General features: G+C 37.0%; 1 protein-coding gene across 1 annotated transcript in view; it reads left to right on the top strand.

The window, feature by feature from the left end:
• LOC150086952 (uncharacterized) overlaps window positions 1-22,062 on the top strand; it is a 232,040-nt gene that overhangs the window by 202,114 nt on the left and 7,864 nt on the right. The window contains exon 9 of the mRNA XM_090372333.1: window positions 9,633-9,731. Coding sequence (XP_090228459.1) covers window positions 9,633-9,731 — 99 coding nt within the window. The remainder of the gene's footprint in view (window positions 1-9,632; window positions 9,732-22,062) is intronic.

Genomic DNA, 22,062 nt, shown 5'->3' with positions numbered 1-22,062 from the left:
AGTGCTTCCTTAAAGTTACATGAGCAATCTAATTCTACAAGCTTCTGTGATAATTTATTAAGGACACATATTAAGGGGAAAAAATATTTAATATACTAAACTTTCAAAGCCATCAGTATCTCACTGAAGTAACCATGTGGATGTCCAGTATCAAGACATGCAACCAACCACAATTTTTCTCTTTCTCTCTCTCATACACACACAATGCTTTTTTATATTAACAACTACATATTATCCATAATTATGAGAGCATTCTTAGAGTCAGGGGCAGTCCCTATGGACTGGAGATGTGCAAATGTATACCCAATTCACAAAAGGTGACATGAGTAATTGTAGACCTGTTAGGTCGACAATTACTCGTCCATCGACAACTTCTCCTCCAGGGAAAATAATGGAATTGCTAGTTAAAGAAGTAATGCAGGACCATAGAGACAAGAATACAATTAAACTACAGTCAGCATGGATTTGTTAAGGAGTGGTCCTCTCTGACCACTCTGACTGGATACTATGATGCAGTAACAAAAGAACTGGATGCAAAAAGTAATTTTGATATCAAAAATAGATTTCAGTAAGGCTTTTGATACTATATTGCACTTAAAAACTGTTGTACCAACTGTAGAAATGTGACATTAATGTCTAATTACTGCTGTGGCTAAGGGAATGGTTGAATGGGAGAAGGGTGCCAAGAGAAGACAGAGTGATTATCAATGGGCACTGTCTTTGTGAACTAATGTTATTAGTGGAGTCCCCCAGGGTTCAGTGCTGGGATCATTGTTATTTTCAATATTTATTAATGATATTTATGAAGGTATATAAGGTTTCATGTCTAAGTTTGCAGATGATGCAGAGATTGGCAGGATGATTAATGACAGTAATCAAGATAAGCTGCTACAACAAGATCCAGAAAAATTAGGCCAATAGCTGAGTTTACTTTTACAAATACAAATTACTGCATATGGATAGCAGTAATCCCAGATTAACATATCTACTGTGTGGTGATATACTCAGAATAGTGGAAAATAAAAAAGACGTGGGGGAGATAATTGTGCAATCAGATGTGCACCTCAGAGAACTTCATATCTGAAGGTTTTGTCAATGATATACGGGAACTTTGCTAGAAAGGATAAGGAGGTGATCGTTCCTTTGTACAAGGCCATAGTTAGGCTCCATCTTGAGTACTGTATACAGATTTGGAGGCTTCGTTTTAAGAAGGGTGTGGATCAGCTGAAATGGGTTCAGAGAAGGGCAACAAGATTGGTGAAGGAACAAAAAGGGTGCCAAGAAAGGCTTCTGTTCTGCTAATTGTAGCATCTGGACTAGGTATTTGTAAGGCGATATGAGTGAGATGTTTAAGGCTTTGAATGGATTAAGTAAGCTCAGTGTTGATGGCATTCTTCCTCTTGCTTGGGTCTACACACAGTAGGAGAAGGCATAAATTCATGTTGAAGGATGGTTGCAGGATATATGTGTGGAAGTTTGCCTTCAGCCAGCGGGTGAAAACCAGACAAATCGTTGAAGGAGATGGACAGGTTAGGTGGGTATTTTTTATTTATTTTTTATTTTGGCTGAGTTTCTGTAAGTTTTCTTCCTTGCATCATTTGCCACTACTAATGCTAACTAATAGTGTTGAACTTTGTTGCACCTGTTCTAGCAGATTCATATCCTTCCTTTGAAGACTTTTGAGTAATATTTTGAGTAATTATAATTGCCTCTTTGTCAAATTCTGCACATTATTGATAAAACTGTGCTGTCCTAGCAGCATGTCTTCTTTGAATTTCATGTTGGATTGCACAATTATTCCTAAGTATTTTTATCAGTTGTCTTAAGTTTGTTTCTTTCCAAGTAGTAAGATTGTCTGAGATTACTAATCCAGTATTGTACTTAACTGACATTTTTCATTAATTTATTCAGATCTTGCAGTTTGGTGTTTTGCTTCCAGCTACATGGGGGGATAGGCAAAGAAGAAGAGTCAGAGGTCACAGTGGTTACTTTGTTATGCTTATTAAATAGTGCAAGAACCCAGAATTTGTAGTTTTGTTGTTCCTCCACTTTGTTTGTTCAATAGCAATCAAAACTATGTAATGGGCCACTTTTCACCCATTATGTAATTTTGGTTTCTTCATGTTTTGTAATAAGTTAATTTAATAAGAACTTTGAACTTCAGAATTATAAATTACTTAATGCTATTTGCCCTTTTCAAAATTATGAAAAATACAAGGACTTCATTGTCTTCTCTTGCACCTTAGAAAATTTAATAAATTCCATTTGCTAAAATGAAATTACTTTAATGTTTATAGAAAAATAAATTTCTTGTAAACACAAGTTGCATGTGATACCTCACTAAGCTGTGATAGTATATTTTGGGACTTGGGTTTTATAGCAGGTGGTACCAAGTGATGAGTGCAGTGGAGTTGTTTAATGGGAGCTGCCATTTCTGTATCCACATCACTTGTGGGTGTTTACAATTAGCATCACACTTGCTCTTTTCATTAGTAACATTAAATATCTCCTCTGTACAGAACTTGAAGCCGACCGGGTTATCTGGGTGGGTAAAGTGCCTGCCTGCAACCCAAAAGTCGCGGGTTCGAATCCCATCTCGGGCTTGAATATCATGATGGTGCTGTACTGTCCAGTTGGACCTCACGGCCATGATGCACAAAGGAAGCAGGAAAAAACTGGTTACTTTGTGTATTGCTCACATCATATGCTAAAAAAAAAAACAGAACTTGAAGCTTTTCTCAATCTTCATACTGTGAATGTTTAAGAATTTTGATATTCTGTTCCCGTACCTGAGTGGTCAGACACGCGGGTGCATAAGTACACATGCCTTGAGTGATGGGGTTCAAGCCTATGACTGCTGAATATGGTGCTGTTTCTTGTATTCTCTCTACCTTGTGAACTCCTCTGACCATGCGGTCGTTCCTGAGTATAAACAAAAAATTTATTTATTTTTCACTGAGTGAAATTTGAAAATATTCTCTTCCCCACCCCACTCCCTTTTATCACCTCCCCACTAGATAATTGTTAATTTGTCTAGAAAATTAACAGATTCTGATACACATGCACACATATAAATTACATATTAGTATAAGTATTAATAAAGACAAAAAATGCAAGAAACCCAAGATTGCATAACATCAGATTTAAAAAAAACCCAATCACTGATTTGATTTACATGTATCTCTGATCATTAAAATTAGAATAAATTAATTAAACACTTTAACCCCACATTTTAAGAGCAATAATTTGTTTATTAGCTATAATATGTTATAATCAGTCAATAAATAATTATTTCTAGACAATCTCTTAATCTACTTTGAGATTTTCTTATCAGTTCTAAAAAGTGAAAACTAAAAATAAAACATTTACTATGATTCAAAACTGTGCATGCAAAAATACATTCCAGTTAAATGTATTAATTACATTCATTTTAATTAATTAAATTAAAATTCACTATTCAAGTACTATAATATTTAATAAAAATTTGTATGCTTTTCCTGTATTCAGTTTTAATCAAAAAAGTGGCTTTTTGCTCATGCTGAAAACCAAGGACTGAATACTTGGCACTGAGACTTGGACTTATTTTCATCTTAGAGATAAATACTGTTAACCCCAACCCCTGATACAACTGTTTCAATGCATACTGGCTTCTCATCAGCTGGTTGGTAGTCTCTATTAATAAACATATGCCAAACTATGAATAATGTATTTTGTGTAAGTGAACAGTCAAGCACATTCATTGAGCTTTGAGATGAGTCAAGCACATTCATTGAGCTTACCTTTAACTCCTACACTTGGGCTGCATTTTCCCTATGCAATACAGTACTATAGAATTGTAGGACTATTTTAACATAGTAATTAAAATAAAATCAAAATTCTGTGCTTTATCTGTGTTCAATTTCAATCATGGAGAGACTTTCTGCCCTTGCTAAAGACCAAACACAGCTCTCTGTGCTAAAGCTTGCACTTATATTATGTTCAACTTGCATAGTTCAGCCTAAGTTTATAATATTATTTCAAATTGTATAGCATCACCCTGAATAAGTGAATCCACTATACAATTTAAAAATTGGAGACATTGCCAGGACAGTTGTTTCAAAGCTTACTGACTTCCCATCAGCCTACATACAAAATCTTCGATAATGTTGTGTTTTATTTACTTTCATATGATTCTGGTTCAAAAGGAATTTTATGGAGTGCTTATTCTTGAAATTATTATAAATTAAATATTATAATATAATATGAATGCTCTAAAGATATCTAGTATGGTCAGGTTGAGAAAATGAGACCCAGCTGATCCCATTGCTAAATGTCCGGTGATACAAGCAATCTCAAAAGGTGTAAATTTGTGGCATTCTTATATGTTGTATATATTCTTTTGTTATTTTAAACTTATATGTACAATTAGTGATCACTGAATTATGACCACCTGCTTAATACCATGTTGAGTCACTGTTTGCACACAACAGCTGCTATTTACCTAGGCAATGACCCCACTAGATGTCTGAAGATGCCCATAGAGATTTGCAGCCATGTTGCCTGCAAGGCTTTCCACATTTTGATGACAGTTGCAAGTCCATATGCCTCACATCCCCTGAACATCCCACAGGTGTTCAGTGGGATTGAGGCCAGATGGATTTTCAGGCCAATCAAGATGGGTGGTACCTTCACTGTGTTCCTGAAATCACTTGTGTATGCAGGTCTGATGACAAGGCACATTACTGTCTTAGAAGATCCCATTTCTGTCTGGGAAAAAATGCAACATGGCAGTATGTACATGGATTCCTAAGAGCTGCCAGTAGACCTCACCAGTGAAATGTTGATCAATATGCACCAGGAATCCTAGTTACTGCCAACAAAACATGTGCCATATTAAGCAGCCACCACCACCACCACCACCTGCCTGGATAGTGGATACCATGTACGATGAGTCCACAGACTCATCATGCATGGTGACTCCACTAACATCAAGTGTTGCTTGCACCATACATGAAGCTGTCTGGAGCATGTTGCACCAGCTATTTGGACTCATCCGACCAGCACACTAATTTCCAGTGCTCAACTGTCCAACCAGCATATTGTTGACACATAGCATTCACCATCAATGATGATCAGCAATGAGGAGAGGGTGTTTCTTGGGTTGTCTGCTGTGCAACTGCATAAATCTGGGTGTGGTTTGGGATATGTGCTGCACCTTTTGCTCACCATGAACATCCACCTTGCTTAATCTTTTTCAGTTCTGTTGGCAGAAGGTGGTTTGACCCATTCAACACCATTCTTTGTACATTTTAGCCACAGTGGGCTGTGAGCAACCAAGACATGCCATTTCCGATATGGAAGCACCTGATGCTTGTCTACCCACAATCATGCCCTTTTGAAACTGTGATATCTTTACTACATCCCATAACTGTTACTTTATTATTTTCTCTTTCACGACCAGATGCAAATTACCACTGCCCTAGCTTACGAAGCTGTTTGGCTTTGTATACTGCAAGCTGTGTGGCATAGTCCATTATAGATGGGGTTTTTATAATTCAGTGATCACTGTGTGTGCTACTGTTAGTAAAGTTACTAACCGAGGCCGGCGTTAGGAGTGAACATGTGAGGTACTTGCCACAGGTTCTGCCTAAAATAGGTGCTACTAGATGCACTACTGCATATATATGCATGTTAAGATACAATATGAATTAGGTGCCATGACAAGGTTTTGTCTCAGGCACCGGAAATGGTTGAATGTTGGATCTTATCATCACAGTGTCTCACAACCTCAAAAAACATGAACTCATAATATGAAGGGTGGTCAGAAAGTTCTGAGAACAGCGTATATAAAATATAGGTTAAAATATAATAGTCATCGGAGCCAGACCTGGTGTGTGTGTGGGGGGGGGTTAATTTTTCAAACCCATGAATAAAGCCTGTGCAACCCAGGCTTTTTTCATGGGTGCATTATCATGGTGCAGCAAAACCCAATGATCCACCTACCTCATCTTTTTTTAACAAATTGTAGCTTTTAACTTTGGCATAAGGCTGGCATAATATTCTCTGTTATTATGGTTTTAGGTAATAAGTTAACAACAATCTTTTTATTATTATTAGACATATGGTGCAAGGACACCTGAGGCTTTTGTTGCAACAGCCAAAAAAAATTTGTTACCCTGAGAGAGAGAGAGAGAGCGAGAGAGAGAGAGAGAGAGAGAAGGGAATTGCCAAGAAAGAGAAGAATGATTATATCCAGCTCAGGACCCTGGGTATGCCAAGCCCATGTCCCAAAAAATTGAGGCCAACACTTTTCCAGCTAGTGGTTGGGTTCAAAACCTTTTTGGAATTGGAGATCCTTTGTGCTTTCACTGCATACTTTCTAATTTGGATTCAGTATCATAAAAATATAGCTAAGCTTCATCACCTGTCACCAAATGGGATAAAAATCTAACTGGACTAGCAAAAAATAATTTTAAATTCTGTTTTGATGACTACTCTGTTTCTCATAAATGGAAAGGGTTTTTCTGGAAACCCATCTTCCAAAAATTGTGGACATTCATAAGTGCTTATTGTCAAAATGCTTCCATGTCTTATTGTCAAAATGCTTCCATGGGAAATGTTAAGTACTTTTTAAGTTCAGATGCTTTAATTCTTCTGTTTTATACAATATTTTGTCCAGTAATGGCAATTGTTTCAGAATTTATTACTTCAGAGGACCAATCAGACCTTGGATCATCTTCTATCCTGTCCTCTTTAAACTACGCTGACCATCTGGCAACAGTAGCATAATGGGTAATACTTCCCCAAGCACTCTGGCCATTTTTTCATGGATTTCTTTAGCATTTCTGTCCCCTTTGTCAGAAATTTGTTTACTGAATGATGCTTGATTTGCTAAATATTCATTCTTCTTCCACTTACCCAACATAAATTGAATTTTAGAAACTACATAAAACATTAATTTTTTTCATGTTATTTTATAGGACTTATCAAAATAACCTATTCTATAATTTATTAAGATATTTTATATACCCTGTTTTCAGAATTTTTTTACCACTCTTTGTACCAAACAGAAAGCTAAAACTACTTATTCTGGAGCCCAAACATAGTTTTACCAACCCTCAGGGTCACCATTTAAGTAAAGCAATGTTGAACAATTTATGAAACCTATCTACTACATAAGAACTCTAAGTAGCCAATATTGGAGTCATGAAGGGAAAAGGTGATTATGATGGAAAAGAATATTGGTTTTATGAAAATAACATATTTATAATATTAAATTAGGACTTTTTAGTCTTTTTTGTATAAGATAAAATAACAATGAGTGATATTATATTTATGTTGCTATCTGAGGTCATCTTTCTTATATTTCCATGAAATAGCTCATCTTACTTATATGCTTCATTCATTATTTATTAGTAATTATGATTTCTAAAGTTTGAACTATTACCACAAAGATACTAAAGCTGTTAGCAAATTAAACACTACTGCTGGGTTTCTTGCAACTTAATAATACCATGACACCCAAAAACAATAAATGAATTTGGGTGATTCTTCCATTCCATGAATAAAACTAATGAATTTATTTGGGTTAGAGTTAAAAAAGAAATAAATATACTACATACTTTTGTTCTACTAATATACTACATACTACATACTTAGGTTCATAATCTGATTACAGTGATTATGCTTTTATCAAGGCAAATTACAAAACTCTGGAAACATTTTTGATATGAACACAGATTTTAACATATAAATTAAAATATTTTGTAAAATATATATGTGAGTAGTAATAGTACTGGCATGTGATGTAAGAAAGCAAGTGTATCAGCTTATGCAGCATCAGCCAAAAAAAAAAAAAATCTCACCATTCCCTCCAAATGCCTGTCCAGTTCCTCCGTAAATTTATTCAACCTATCAACTTCCACAACGACAGATGGAAGTTTGTTCCAACAATTAATCACCCACTGGCTAAAGGCAAATTTCCGCACATCTATTCTACATCTGTCTTTCCTTAATTTGAATTTATGCCCCCTTAGGTTCATAATCTGAACAAGTAGAAGGATCCCATTAGAATTGACCCCAGGGGCTCACATCTAGTGAGTATGGGCTTGGCACACCCAGGGTCCTGAGCTGGATATCATCATTCTTCTTTTTCTTGGTGATTCCTCTCTCTCTCTCTCTCTCTCTCTCTCTCTCTCTCTCGGGGTAATTCAAAATTTTTTTTTTTTTTTTTTTGGCTGGTGCAGCATAAGCCTCAGGCTTCCTTGCACTCTATGGCTAATAATAATAATAATAATAATAATAATAATAATTCAGCGTGCTCAATCCATTCAAGGCCTTATACACCTCAATCAAATCTCACCATGCAGGTGCCTAGTCTCCAGCCACTGCAATTTGCAGAACTTAAGTCTCTCTTGGTATTCCTTCATTCCCCTCACCAATCTTGTTGCCCTTCTCTGTACATGCTCAAGCAAATCTACATTCTTCCTAAAATGAGGCCTCCAGACCTGTACGCAGTACTCAAGGCGCAGCTTGACCATTGCCTTATACAGAGGGACAATCACCTCCTTCTCCCTGCTAGCAAAATTCCTATATATCATTGACAAAACCCCATGACCTGCCCTGGCAGCCTGTCTGCATTGCTCAGAAAACTTCATATCTGACTGCACAATTACTCCCAGATCTTTTTCATTTTCTACCACCTTAAGTGTAGCACCACACAGTTGGTACATTTCTCTGGGGTTACTTCTACCCATATGCAGTACTTTGCATTTACCAAGGTTAAACTTCAGTTGCCACTTCTTAGCCCATCTGCCCAAATTATCTAGATCCTGTTGCAGTAGCACACTGCCATCACTGTCATTAACAACCCTGCCAACCTTTGCATCATCTGCAAACTTCGACACTAAACCTGATATACCTTCATCAATATCATTGATAAATACACAAAACAACAGTGGACCAAAAACCGAACCCTGTGGGACTCCACTAATAACATTAGTCCACGAAGAGCAGCACCCATTAATTACCACCCTCTGTCTTCTCCCACTCAACCATCCTTTTATTCATTGTAGCAACTTAGCCTTAATACCATTCTGCTTCAATTTGTACAATAGTCTTCCATGTGGAACAGTGTCAAGCTTTCCTGAAATCCAAATATATGATATCAAAATAATTTTTTGCATCCAGTTCCAGTTCCTTTGTAACCTCATCATAATATCCTATTAAATTTGTCAGACAAGACATTTGCTTAACAAACCCATGCTGTGTCTGAATTATTGCTGCAGTCTTGTCTAGATGATCCTGCAATGCATCATTAACCAGTGACTCCATTATTTTACCCGGAAAGCATAAAAAGTTCACTTCAAAATAACAAAATTTTGCAAAACTTTTGGTGCAAAATTTAAAATTTTATAACCTCCCTCCCTACTAAGTTGCATGTGACATTCCTGGGGGTCGCAACCCACTATATTTGAGAATTCCCCCCCTCTCTCCTTGACTGAATAGATGAGAATATTTTGTACTTATATCTAGCCATGTCTGACAGGAAATTGTTAGTATCGGAATTTTATTTTCCTGTTGATTAACAACTGCTTTCTTTATGACTTATCAGAAAAATGAAACATTTTAATTCATTTTGTAATATTTTACAGGATGGAAGCAATGCTTGTACAATAGCTCTTGAGGCTGGACATACAGATGTGGGTCTACTTATTTATTTCAGCCTCAATGGATCACGCTCAACTTCACCTGTAAGTGTATGACACTGCATTATGCTTCATATAATTAATTTGTCTAGTTGGATAATAAGTGACCTCTTGAACATTTTATTATATTATCATTATTCTTTTCTGTAGATAATAGAAAGGTGTGTAAAATTAAGAAAATTTGCAACCCCCCCCCACTAAGTTGCTTGTGAAAATTTGAGATATGCATTTGGTACCATCATCCAGGGGCAGATTGAGCATAAATCTGACTGGAGCATAAATCCACAAGCAGCTCATTAAATTATGTATGAATTAAAATTTTTTTTAATTATTAAATTTATTAATGTAATTATTTTTTATAATTTATTAATTATTAAATTAATGATTGAATTATGTATGAATGCAATCTCGATGGGCCAGTAATAGGCCACTAGCTCACAGAGATTTTGCCTGATGTCCCGGTGGCCCAATCTGCTCCTGCCATCATTTGACAACTTTTAAGACTTTAATTGAGAATTCTACTGAAAAATGGAAGCATATCAAGTAAACACTTAGTATGCTTTCATTTGAATGCTCTGATGAAAGTTGTTTTGCAATGAATTACAAAACAACTTTGACCAGAAATAGCTTAAATTATATTCTTCATTTTGACACTATAATCATTGGATAATAAGAACAAATACGTATAGTAACATAATCTTAATCCTATAAAAATTATTTCATTACTACCTCACTTCCAATCAATAATGAACTGGAATGAGAGAAACAGAAACCAAAACCTGGGGACAAAATTGTACAGGGACACAGCACATTTCATACACAAATATGGATACATTGTAATTCTGCTTCTCCAATTAAAAAATAATGCCACTCTGCATTGTTTTCGATGTTTGTAAACTAATAGCTGTTTGTAACTTTTTTTACACTGATTTCAGAAATGTTTGTTTTTATCTATCGTGTGCCATTTTTTCCAAAATCACTTAAGTTGATATCACGAGGTGTATTATCAAACCTATTAAGTTAGGAGTAAATGCTGGGAATTTATAAACTAAATCTTCACATGTTGGCAACACTGCACTTAGTCATTTGTTTCTTGACCTTGAGAGCTCCTTGCAGCAGTGTTAATTTTTGAGGTCACCATGTAAAACTTATGCTGAAAAGTGATAAAATGTCTTTACACAGGTATATGAATAATCCAAACTTATTTTTTTATATTTGTGGAAGTTATGTAGTCTGCAAGCAAAGACAAGATATTACAGAATTTGTAGAAAAAAAAAGTGCATTGTGCTTAGTTTGGAGTGAAACTTGGTGACCAAGATACAATGAACTCCACATAAAGTTTGCTGAACTTGTGTTGAAGCATTGAGATTGTGGGAAAATGGTAAAAAGGTGGCTATGCCATTTTCAATTTCCATGATTTTGCGGGGGAGCCTACAAACCACTGTGATGACCGTTACTTATGCTTATTTAATGTAAAGGAATACAATGCAAAAGTAAGAAGGACATTGTGTATCCTAATATTTCATCTGTCATTTAATGTAAAGGAATACAATGCAAAGAGTAAGAAGGACATTGTGTATCCTAATATTTCATCTGTCATTTACCAGTCCCACATGTAAAAATGTTTTATTATAATTTCAGTACTGATTCTGTGCCTTCCACTTAAATTGGAGAATGTAGCAGCAGAGAGTGCTGAAAGTGAAGCTTCTGAAGATGAAACTGAAGTCTACATGCCTGGAGACAGAGTCCAGCCCTCAACTGTTTTCACAGCATGAACTTAATGATCTTGTAAGACATTTAAATTTACAAAAGGAATCTGAAGAACTCCTTGGTTCTTGACTTAAGTCAAAAAATCTATGGGATGTTTTTCTCATGATACAGAAACAGAAAACAAGAACTTTACTTTTCTGAGGACAATTCTGTGTTTTTTTGCAATAATACAAATGACTTAATGAACTATTTAGGAATTAGTTACAGTCCTGTGAAGTGGATACTTTTTATTGACTTATCAAAAAGGAGTTTCAAAGGTGTATTGCTCCGCAATGAAAATAAATATAGGTCAATTCCATTAGCTCATTCTGTGCATTTGAAAGAAAGATATGATAACTTGAAGTTCTTGACAAATATTAAGTATGAAAAACAAGACTGGTTGGTCTATGCTGACTTTGAAGTGATACATTCTTGGAAAGCAATCTGGCTAAACAAAAATGCCTTGCTTTTTTGTGTGAGTGGGACAGTTGGGCAAGAAGTAAGCACTAGGATATCAGGGTCTAGTCAAAGATGGGCAGTTTGTTGCCTGGATCAAAGAACAGTTCATAAACCACTGGTAGACCCAAAACTGTCCTCCTTCCACCTTTGCACATCAAACTGGGAGGAAGATGATATTTGATGAAACAGTTTGAAAGATTTACCTCAGAAGGTCCCTGTTTCAATTACCTTTGTACTAAATTTCTATCAGTTACCAAGAGAAGCTAAAACATTTTTTTGGACCATAAATTTGCAAACTGATGACGGACTGAGAGTCTGAGGGAACTATGAACAAAAGAGAAAAAAGCAGGCATGGATTAGCCTCAGGTCTGTTGTCGAGAACTTCTTAGGGAACAACAAGGATCCAGACTACAAGAATGTAGTTAAAAATATGTTAGAAAACATCAAGAAGCTGGGAAGCAGCATGAGTGTCAAGGTACATTTTTTACACTCCCACATAGACTACTTCCCAGAAAGTCTAAGAAGTGTTAAAGAACAGGGTGAGAGGTTTAATCAGCACATTACAGACATGAAGATGATGTACCAGGGGGAGAGGGAATGTCAATATGATTGCTATTGCCGGATGCTGAAGGACTGTGAAGCAGAAGAATCTGCAAGAAAATCAAAGAAACAAAAATTTGACCCATCATATATCAATTTTTAAAATGAGAGATGGGGTGTTTAGTGGACTCTTTACCACACTGCCCTTTTAATAGTGTTTTCAACATGTATTTAAATATTAAAATCTGGTAAAAGTAACATTTTATAATTTCAGTGCATAAACTGCCAAAATTAATAAAAATTTGTGAAAAATCAAATTTTCTTTTGTGATTTTTGAAGAAACGTTATGTGATGGAAACAAAACAGAAGTCATTTTTGAAATTGGCATTAGAAAATGATTCAGAAACGCTCTTTTCCGATATGAATGCATTTTTTTTTTCAAAATGCAGAGTAGTATAATCAGTTATGTAGATTAAATTAAATACCAGAACTGAATACATATTAAAATTCACACTGACATAATTCTAATAGATGTTTTATTAATTAAACAAAAGATTACCATTATAGAGGGTACCTATAAATTATTCACCTGATTTTGTAGCTTGATTACAACTTTATTGTAATAAATATTGCAAAATGGTTCACTGCATTTATTCTTGAAATGTATGCTTCCATTCAGCTGGTATATATGCAGTCATAAGTGTTCTATCGGCAGAATGGGACACACCACACTGGAGCTTGCATGTGGATGATTTTCTCAATAAAAAAATTCACAACCAGTAGATCAGCTGGAATGGTCCCATTTCATGGCCTGCTCATTCCCTGCTCATTCCCCTGCTCATAGAGGCGCCTCCGTAGCCAGGTGGGAAGGAGCAGCAGTGCGTAGCACACGCTTCTTGATTAGACCGGGGTTCGAGCCCGTCACCACCAAATACGGAGGATGCAGAAAGGTCAGGGAATGACCACCGCATATTCACGGAGCAATATGGCCTTAGTTGCTAATGCTCCTAAAAACCAAATAACATAACTAACCCCTGCTCAAAGAATGTATTATCACAATTTCTTGTCACACAACCACATTTCACTAAACCTCCACATGGGCACCTTTGATAGCATATAGAATGTCAAGACACAGTCGATTTCATTTCAAGTGTTTGCATCTCTTGAGAAATGGAAGTTATTGCCTGTTCAACCCATTCTTTTAACTCTGTGGCATTAACTTTTTTTGCATACACTTGTTTTCCTCTACGTAAACACATACAAAGTGATTAATAGGTGTGATATCTGGCGAATGAGCAGGCCATGAAATGGGACCATTCCAGCTGATCTATTGGTTGTGAATGTTTTTATTGAGAAAATCATCCACATGCAAGCTCCAGTGTGGTGTGTCCCATTCTGCTGATAGAACACTTATGACTGCATATCTACCAGCTGAATGGCAGCATACAATTCAAGAATATATAGGTAATTTGCAGAGTTCAGTGTTTTAGTGAGAGAAAATGATCCAATCCATTTTCTTCCACTGAAGGAAAGAAGTTGTGCTACATGTTTGCCTTGGGACTATCATGCTGAATGGATATTCAGCATGATAGTCCCAATTCACAGTTCACAAATTGAATGGAGATTTTCAGATTCCCATATCTGACAGTTGTGTCTATTAACTTTACAAGGCAGGTGGAATGTTGCTTCATCACTGAAAATGATATTTTCCAGAAAGTGCTCATCTTTGTCTATATGGTTGGGAATGTGAACAGCAAATTCTCTGGTTGTGGTTTGTCATGAAGCTTAATTTCCTGGATGATTTGTACTTTGTAAGCATAAAGTTTCAATCTCTTGTGAACTGCCCTATGCAATATTACTCATGGTATTTGCAACTACAGGCTGCCTCATTAGATAGATTTTGTAGGACTTCTGGGAAACACGTCCTGAATTTCTGAAACTTTTATCTGCAGATACACTAGTCCTACCTGTTCCTTTTGATGCAGAACACTGCCAGTTCCTTGAAATTGTTTAAACTATTGCCTCGTTGATTATTCCATAGGTGGATCATTTTGTGGCCCCAAGTGATCAGGTAATTTTCTCAGTGCTCTCATACTGTGCATTAAAGTTATATATATATTTCATTACATTTATTGTAATTACTCCTTATTTTCATACTTAATAAGTCTTTCTTTGCTACAAAGAGTTAGCAAAATTTTCACAAAGAAAAGTCTCCTTTCTTTTTTTCTGTTTCATAAATTAACACAACTTACCCTACTAATTTCTTGTTGCTTGGTCATTTGGTGGCAGGGATGGAAGCCATGGTACAACAGTTCATCTTCCCAGGGCTAAAAGGAGGAAAACGGAGCTGCACAAATATTTCAGCTATCACTCCCCCCAGAGTGACAGACCAAACTGGGAAATAGATAATTCTCAAGCCGACCGGGCTAGCCGAGTGGGTAAAGTACCTGCCCGGCAACCCAAAGGTCGCGGGTTCGATTCCCGCCTCGGGCTTGGATCAAAGTACTGCAAAAACCTTGGGAGGTGCAATATGGCCACAGAAGCCGATGTGCCAACAACTACCAAATCAAAAAAAAAAATAAATAAATAAATAATTCTCAAAACAGTGTGGCAAAAAGGCAGAGAATAGATATAAACACACAACTAGCACTAGCCTACTTGGTTGTGCATTCTGCAGATTAGGTGGTAGGGAAAATGTTCTCCATTCCTGATTCAAAAATGCCTGGAGGACTAATAGAAACGCCAAAAGCAGTATGGCATCTCCAATCTCGGAGACATCTTAGTAGAAACTGCAAGTTCTGAACATTCAGAAAAGCTATTGCAAACAATGATATTTGTAGAAGGTAAAATCGTACCAACTAAAAACTTAATTCTCACCTTCAATATTTCAAGACTTCCACAGATGATTAAAGCAGGCTATTTGATCAAGTCACAGTATACATACCTAATCAACTTAGATGTAACAAATGCTAGAAATATGGTCACTCATAGGCAGCATGCAGTGGTGCACCCATATGAACAAAATGTGGATCCAAAGAATGATAGTAATGACTGTGATGCTCCCACACCAACTTGTTCAAACTGTAGGGAAGAGTACCTAACCTATGCCAGAATGTGTGATAAGTGGCAACAAGGGAAAAAAAAATACAAAAGTATAAAGACAGGAAGAATTTAACATACCAGGATTCAAGAAAAATGAACCAGACTTGCCCACTAAACAAACTACCCTGTTTTCAAATAGTAACCAAATATAACACAATAGGGATAAAAACTGATCTCCATGCCCCTAAATTTTTCACCATGAACCAAATATTTACTTAGCACATTACAATCTCAAAAGCAAGAACAGATGCTAAAGACACCAATTGCAATTCCAACAGACCAATTAACCACATCTGGACAAAAAGTAAGACAATACCCAGAAAGGCAGCACTATAGATGGATTTAGAAAATTCAATAGATGGATATACAGGTTACATCTGATGATTCAGTATTAGAAATATTTGCAGAGGAAGACATGGATATAGGAAAACCCTCATCTCCAAAAAGAGACATTTAAAACTGAAAGACATATGATCTCTTTGACACAATCCAAAGGCACAGCTCAAACTGTACAGTCATGGACCAATTAATCCAGTGTAATTGTAGAGGATTGCATGTTGACAGTGATGTGCAATACCTGATAACCAAATACACCCCAATCTGTTTGTCTCCAGTAAACATTTGGCCCCGTGTGCCAAGCAATTTTGACCGAGCGATTTTCTTTTTGCTATCACTGCAATTTCCCAAAAGTAATAGTTCTTTTATGTTCTTGTTGTTAATAAATCTATTTATTTAATCAGCTCTTGTTACAAAAGTACTGTACAAAGCAAGAAAGGAAAGCCACCATTCTTTATTTTTCTAGTTTATTACTAACACCCACCACTTTTTGCTTGGTCACACCAGGCACTGCTCCTGCCTCCCTTTGGCGAGGCCAGAAACCTTGGCAGAAAAGTTAATCTGCCAAGGGCTGAAAGGAGCAATATGGATCACACTGACACTAACTCTTGTGGGATGTGAATATCCCATCATATTCCAGAGAGCAGGAAAATCACAACCCTTCCTATGCTAAAAGACAAAAGAAGGATACAGACCAGAATATCTGGCCTCACTTCTTTATAATCCATTCATTGACTGACCAGCCAGTCAGCAAGCTCTCTCCTTTTCTTATCCAGAAATGTTTAGAGAATGCTGCTGGCTCACTGAAAATGGTTTGCTGACTAAAATCAGATGACTTGCTTGTTGAAACAATAGAATGCAAGCACTCTGATAAATTACTCAAATTAAAAACACTTGGAGGAACTCCCATAGAAGTGTCACCTCATGCCACCTTAAACTACTCAAAAGGAGTTATAACTGAATGGGACCTTCTATATGAAACTGACGAAGAAATTAAACAGGAACTGTGAGACTAAAATGTAATTCAGGCCAAGAGAATCCTAATTAAAAGGATCACTCATTGTTTCCAACTAGAAACATAATACTAACATTTAATTTTCCAAATCCATCAACTTCTGTAAAGGCTGTATATTTGAACTATCATGTCTGACTGTATATACCAAACCCTATCAGATTCTTCAAATGTCAAAAATTTAGGCATTCACAGGCAGTATATAGAGGGGCTGCAGTATGTGCTTCATGTGGGTCTAAAGATCATGCCCCATATTGAATGTTCTGCACAATCTCTAGTGTCCAAACTGTAAAGGCAATCACTCCACTTTTTCCAAAAATTGTGAAACACGGAAATGAGAAAAAAATGATTCAAAATTACAAAACTGAGCATAAAGTTATGTATCTCAAAGCAAAAAAAACAAATATCACCAATCACAGGATCACGCTCATATGCAGCAATTGTCCCACAACACAAACGGATATCTGCTATTACCACCACTACCACGGCGGTTCAAACCAACGTAAAAGTTCCTCACAACATCTCTATATCTGATTGGGCTTGCTCAGTCTTAATTCCATCACTAAACTCATTCTCAAAGTCAACTTCCAATCAACCCATCAACACACCAGTTACAATTCCTCCAGACTGCACATCGTCCTCCTCACAACCAACCCTATTCCAATTCCAATAACCCAAATTCCAATTCTGCACTGCTTATATTAGCAATACAGAATTGGAATCTGGGGAGTACAATGTGTACAGGAAGGATAGACAGGACAGGAAGGGAGGAGGGGCTATACTGTTAGTTAAGAAACACAAAATCTAAAGAAGTGCGCATCCAACTGATCTAGTTGGTGAACAATGCAGTGTTGAGTCTGTTTGGTGTGAAATAAGCACTGGAAAAGGAAAAATGAGAGTAGGTGTGTGTTACAGACCTAATGAATCTGATGAGTATAATGAGCAATTGTGCAGAAAAATAGTGGGCCAGTAAATCAGAATGTCTTATAATGGGGGATTTTAACTTTCCAGATATTGACTGGAACTTCTGTTGGTCACTCGCACACTAGCAAAACTTTTGTGGATTTATTGAATGACTGTTTTCTACAGCAACATCTTCAAGAGGCAACCAGAGAGAGTAATACTCTTGATCTGATTATCAGCAGTGATTATTCATGCATTAATAATTTGCAGATAAAGGAACCACTGGGTGACAGTGAGTACAATATACTGATGTGGGAATTCCTTAAAGATGTAACTACCATCAAGGCTAAAGAGAAGAGTTTTTGCTTTCATAAAGGTGACTACAGAAGTCTGACAGTTCTTAAATTCTGTACAGTGGGATCAAATAATGATGTTACCAATGTTGAATACTAAATGGGAAGCCTTCAGGGACTTAATTTTGGAGGCTAATAGGCTTTTCATTCCAACTAAGAAATACTGTTCAAGGTTTAGGCCTAAATGGATGTCAGATGAATTAATGAGGCTAGTGGCCGAGAACAAAAATTTATGGGATGCATATAAAGTATCAGGTGACACAGAAGACGATGGCAAGTATAAACTAGTCTGTAATCAAGTCACAAAGGAGGTTAGGCAGGTGAAGGCAGATTATGAGAAATCTTTGGCAAAGGATGCAAAGAAAATCAGCAAAGAGTTCTTTACTTATGTAAATCTAGAAGTAAAAGAATGAATCAGAGTGGACCACTTAACATAGATGGGTTGACTATTAATGATCATGCTCAGGTAGCTGATAAACTGAATGCGTATTTTGCATCTACATTCACACATGAGAAGTTATTCAATCAGGGGAGTGCCAGAAGTTTATCAAATGCTAACAGGGAGCTAAGTGATTTTGTAATAACTGAGAACAAAGTGGAGGCAGTTATTAAAGGAGGCAGCAAAGGAAGTAAGCAAACTCTTAGCCATGATTATGAGAGCTTCCTTGGACACAGGGGAGGTCCCCATAGACTGGAGGTGTGTAAATGTATCACCACTTCACAAAGGGGTTCAAAAGGTGATACTAACAACTACAGACCTGTTAGTTTAACTTGTGTTCAAGGGAAAATAATGGAATCACTGGTTAAAGAAGCATTGCAGGATCATCTAGACAAGACTGCAGTAATAGTTAAGACACAGCATGGGTTTGTTAAACTCAAATTGGTCTTGTCTGACCAATTTGAGTGGATACTATGATGTGGTCACAAAGGAACTGAATGCCAAAAATAATTTTGATATTGTATACTTGGATTTCAGGAAAGCTTTTGATACAATTGCATATGGAAGACTGCTATACAAATTAGAGAGGTATGGCATTAAGGGTAAGTTACTACAATGGATAAATGGATGGTTGAGTTGGAGACGACAGATAGTGGTAATCACTGGACACTGCTGTTTGTGGACAAATGTTATTAGTGGAGTTCCCCAGGGTTCGGTGTTGGGCCCGTTGTTGTTTTGTATATTTATCAATGATATTGATGAAGGTATATCAGGTTTAATGTCAAAGTTTGCAGATGATACAAAGTTTGGCAGGGTTTTTAACAACAGTATGCTACTCCAACTGGATCTAGATGAGTTTGGAAAATGGAATGAGAAATGGCAATTGAAGTTTAACATTAACAAATGCAAAGTACTGCATATGGGTAGCAGTAACTGATGAGAAACATACCAACTGTGTGGTACTACACTCAGGGAAACAGAAAGTGAAAAAGACATGGGGGTAATTGTACAGTCAAATATCAAGTTCGCTGACCAGTGCAGACAGGCTGCCAGGGCAGGTCATGGAGATCTGTCAATGATATACATGTATAGGAATTTTGCTAGCAGGGACAGGGAGGTGATTATCCCGTTATACAAGGCAATGGTCAGGCCACACCTATAGTACTGTGTACAGGTCTGGAGGCCTCATTTTAGGAAGGATGTAGAGTTGCTAAAACGAGTATAAAGAAGAGCAACAAGATTGGTGAAGGGAACACAGGGGTGCTCTTACCAAGAAAGGCTTAAGGTCTGCAAATTGCAGTGCCTGGAGAGTAGGCACCTGTGAGGTGATCTGATTGAGGTGTATAAGGTCTTGAATGGGTTGAGCAAGCTGAATGCTGAAGGAATTCTTCCTCTTACTCAGACTAAGGACCTGAGGGGGGACAGTTTCAACTTGAGGAAAGATGGTTGTAGAATACAAGGAGTAATAGATTAACAATACCCACTGACAGAGGTGAAAGCGATTCTTGCTCTAATTCTATTGGAAGGAGCTGCAGCCTGGAAAACAAGATGTAAGGTATTTCAGACACTGCTGGGAGTCATTGTGGTACAAGTAAACACATGGATTTTTTAGGGTAGCTAAAAATAGGAAAAGGTGCATGTATACTTGCATTTACACCAATGCTAGGAGTTTGGTAAATAAATTTGATGAATTTGTGGTATTGCTCAAAACATCAAAGGCAGATATTGTTGGGATATCAGAGACGTGGTGTCACACAGATATAAGGAATGCAGAAGTGGAATTTGTGGAGTACAATGTGTACAGAAAGGATAGGAGGGAGGGGGGATTATGCTATTAGTTAAGAAACACACAAAATCCAAGGAAGTGAAGCCAGTCAACATTGCTGGACAGTGCAGTGTCGAGTCAGTTTGGTGTGACATAAGCATTGGGAGATCAAAATTGAGAGTAGGAGTGTGTTAAAGGCCTAATGACTCTGATGAGTATGAGCAATTGTGCAGAGAAATAGTGGGCCAGTAAATCAGTGTCTTATAATGGGGGATTTTAATTTCCCAGATATTGACTGAAATTTGTGGGTTGATCACTTACACACTAGCAAGGCTTTTGTGGATTTATTGGATGATTGTTTTCTACATCAGAATGTTCAGGAGGCAACTAGAGGGTGTAATACTCTTGATCTGATTATCAGTAGTGATTCTTCATGCATTAAGAATCTGCAGACGAAGGAAATAGGTGGCAGTGATTACAGTGTGCTTAAGTGGGATTTACGCAAAGATGTAACTACTATCAGGGGTAAAGGAAAGGGTTTTTGCTTTCGTAAAAGTGACTACGGTGGTCTGAGACAGTATTTAAATTCTATACGGTGGGACCAACTGATGATTGTTACCAACAGCAAATTCAAAATGGGAAGCATTCAAAGAATTTATCTTGGAAGCTACTACGCTTTGCATACCAACTAAGAAATATTGTTAAAGGTTTAGGCCTAAATGGATGTCAGATGAACTAATGAGACATATGGCAGAGAATAAAAATGCATGGGATACATATAAATGAACACGGGACATGGAAGCCTATGATAGATATAAGCTGGTCTGTAACCAAGTCACAAAGGAGGTTAGGCAGGCAAAGGCAGATTATGAGAAATCTTTGGCAAAGGATGCAAAGAAAAACAGCAGAGAGTTCTTTACTTATGTAAACTCTAGAAGGAATGGGATGAATCAGATTGGTCCACTTGATATCGATGGTTCAACTGTTGATGATCCTGCTCAGGTAGCTAACAAACTAAATGAATATTTTGCATCGACATTCACACATGAGTAGTTATTCAGGGAGTGAAATGCCAGAGATGAATTAAACTCTGGCAGTGAGCTAGATGATTTTGTAATAACTGAGAGTAAAGTGGAGGATAAATTGTTGAAGATAAACACAAGAAAGGCACATGGGGTGTATGGGATCTATCCAGTTAAATTAAAGGAGGCAGCAAAGGAAGTAAGCAAACCCTTAGCCATAATTATGAGAGCTTTCTTGGACTGAGGGGAGGTACCCATGGACTGGAGATGTGCAAATGTGAACCCAATTCACAAAGCAGGATCAAAGGGCGACACAAGTAATTATAGACCTGTGTGTTTAACTTCTGTTCTTCCAGGAAAATTAATGGAGGCACTAGTGAAAGAAGCACTGCAGGATCATTTAGACAAGACTTCATTTATAGCTCAGACACAGCATGGTTTTGTTAAGGGACAGTCTTGCCTGACCAATTTGATTAGATACTATGATGTGGTCACAAAGGAACTGGATGCAGGGAATAACTTTGATATCATATATTTTGATCTTAGAAAGGCTTTTGATACTGTTGCACATGGAAGACTGCTGAACAATTTGGAACAGTGTGGCATTGGAGGCAAATTTCTGCTATGGATAAAGGTATGGTTGAGTGGGAAGTGTGGTAATCAATGGACACTACTCATCCTGGACTAATGTTATTA

This window comes from Mastigoproctus giganteus, chromosome 4, assembly GCF_048544385.1.
Source record: "Mastigoproctus giganteus isolate SK-2022 chromosome 4, ASM4854438v1, whole genome shotgun sequence".
NCBI lineage: Eukaryota > Metazoa > Arthropoda > Arachnida > Uropygi > Thelyphonidae > Mastigoproctus > Mastigoproctus giganteus.
Note: the sequence above shows the minus strand (reverse complement) of the source record. Positions and strands in the feature narration are given on the sequence as shown.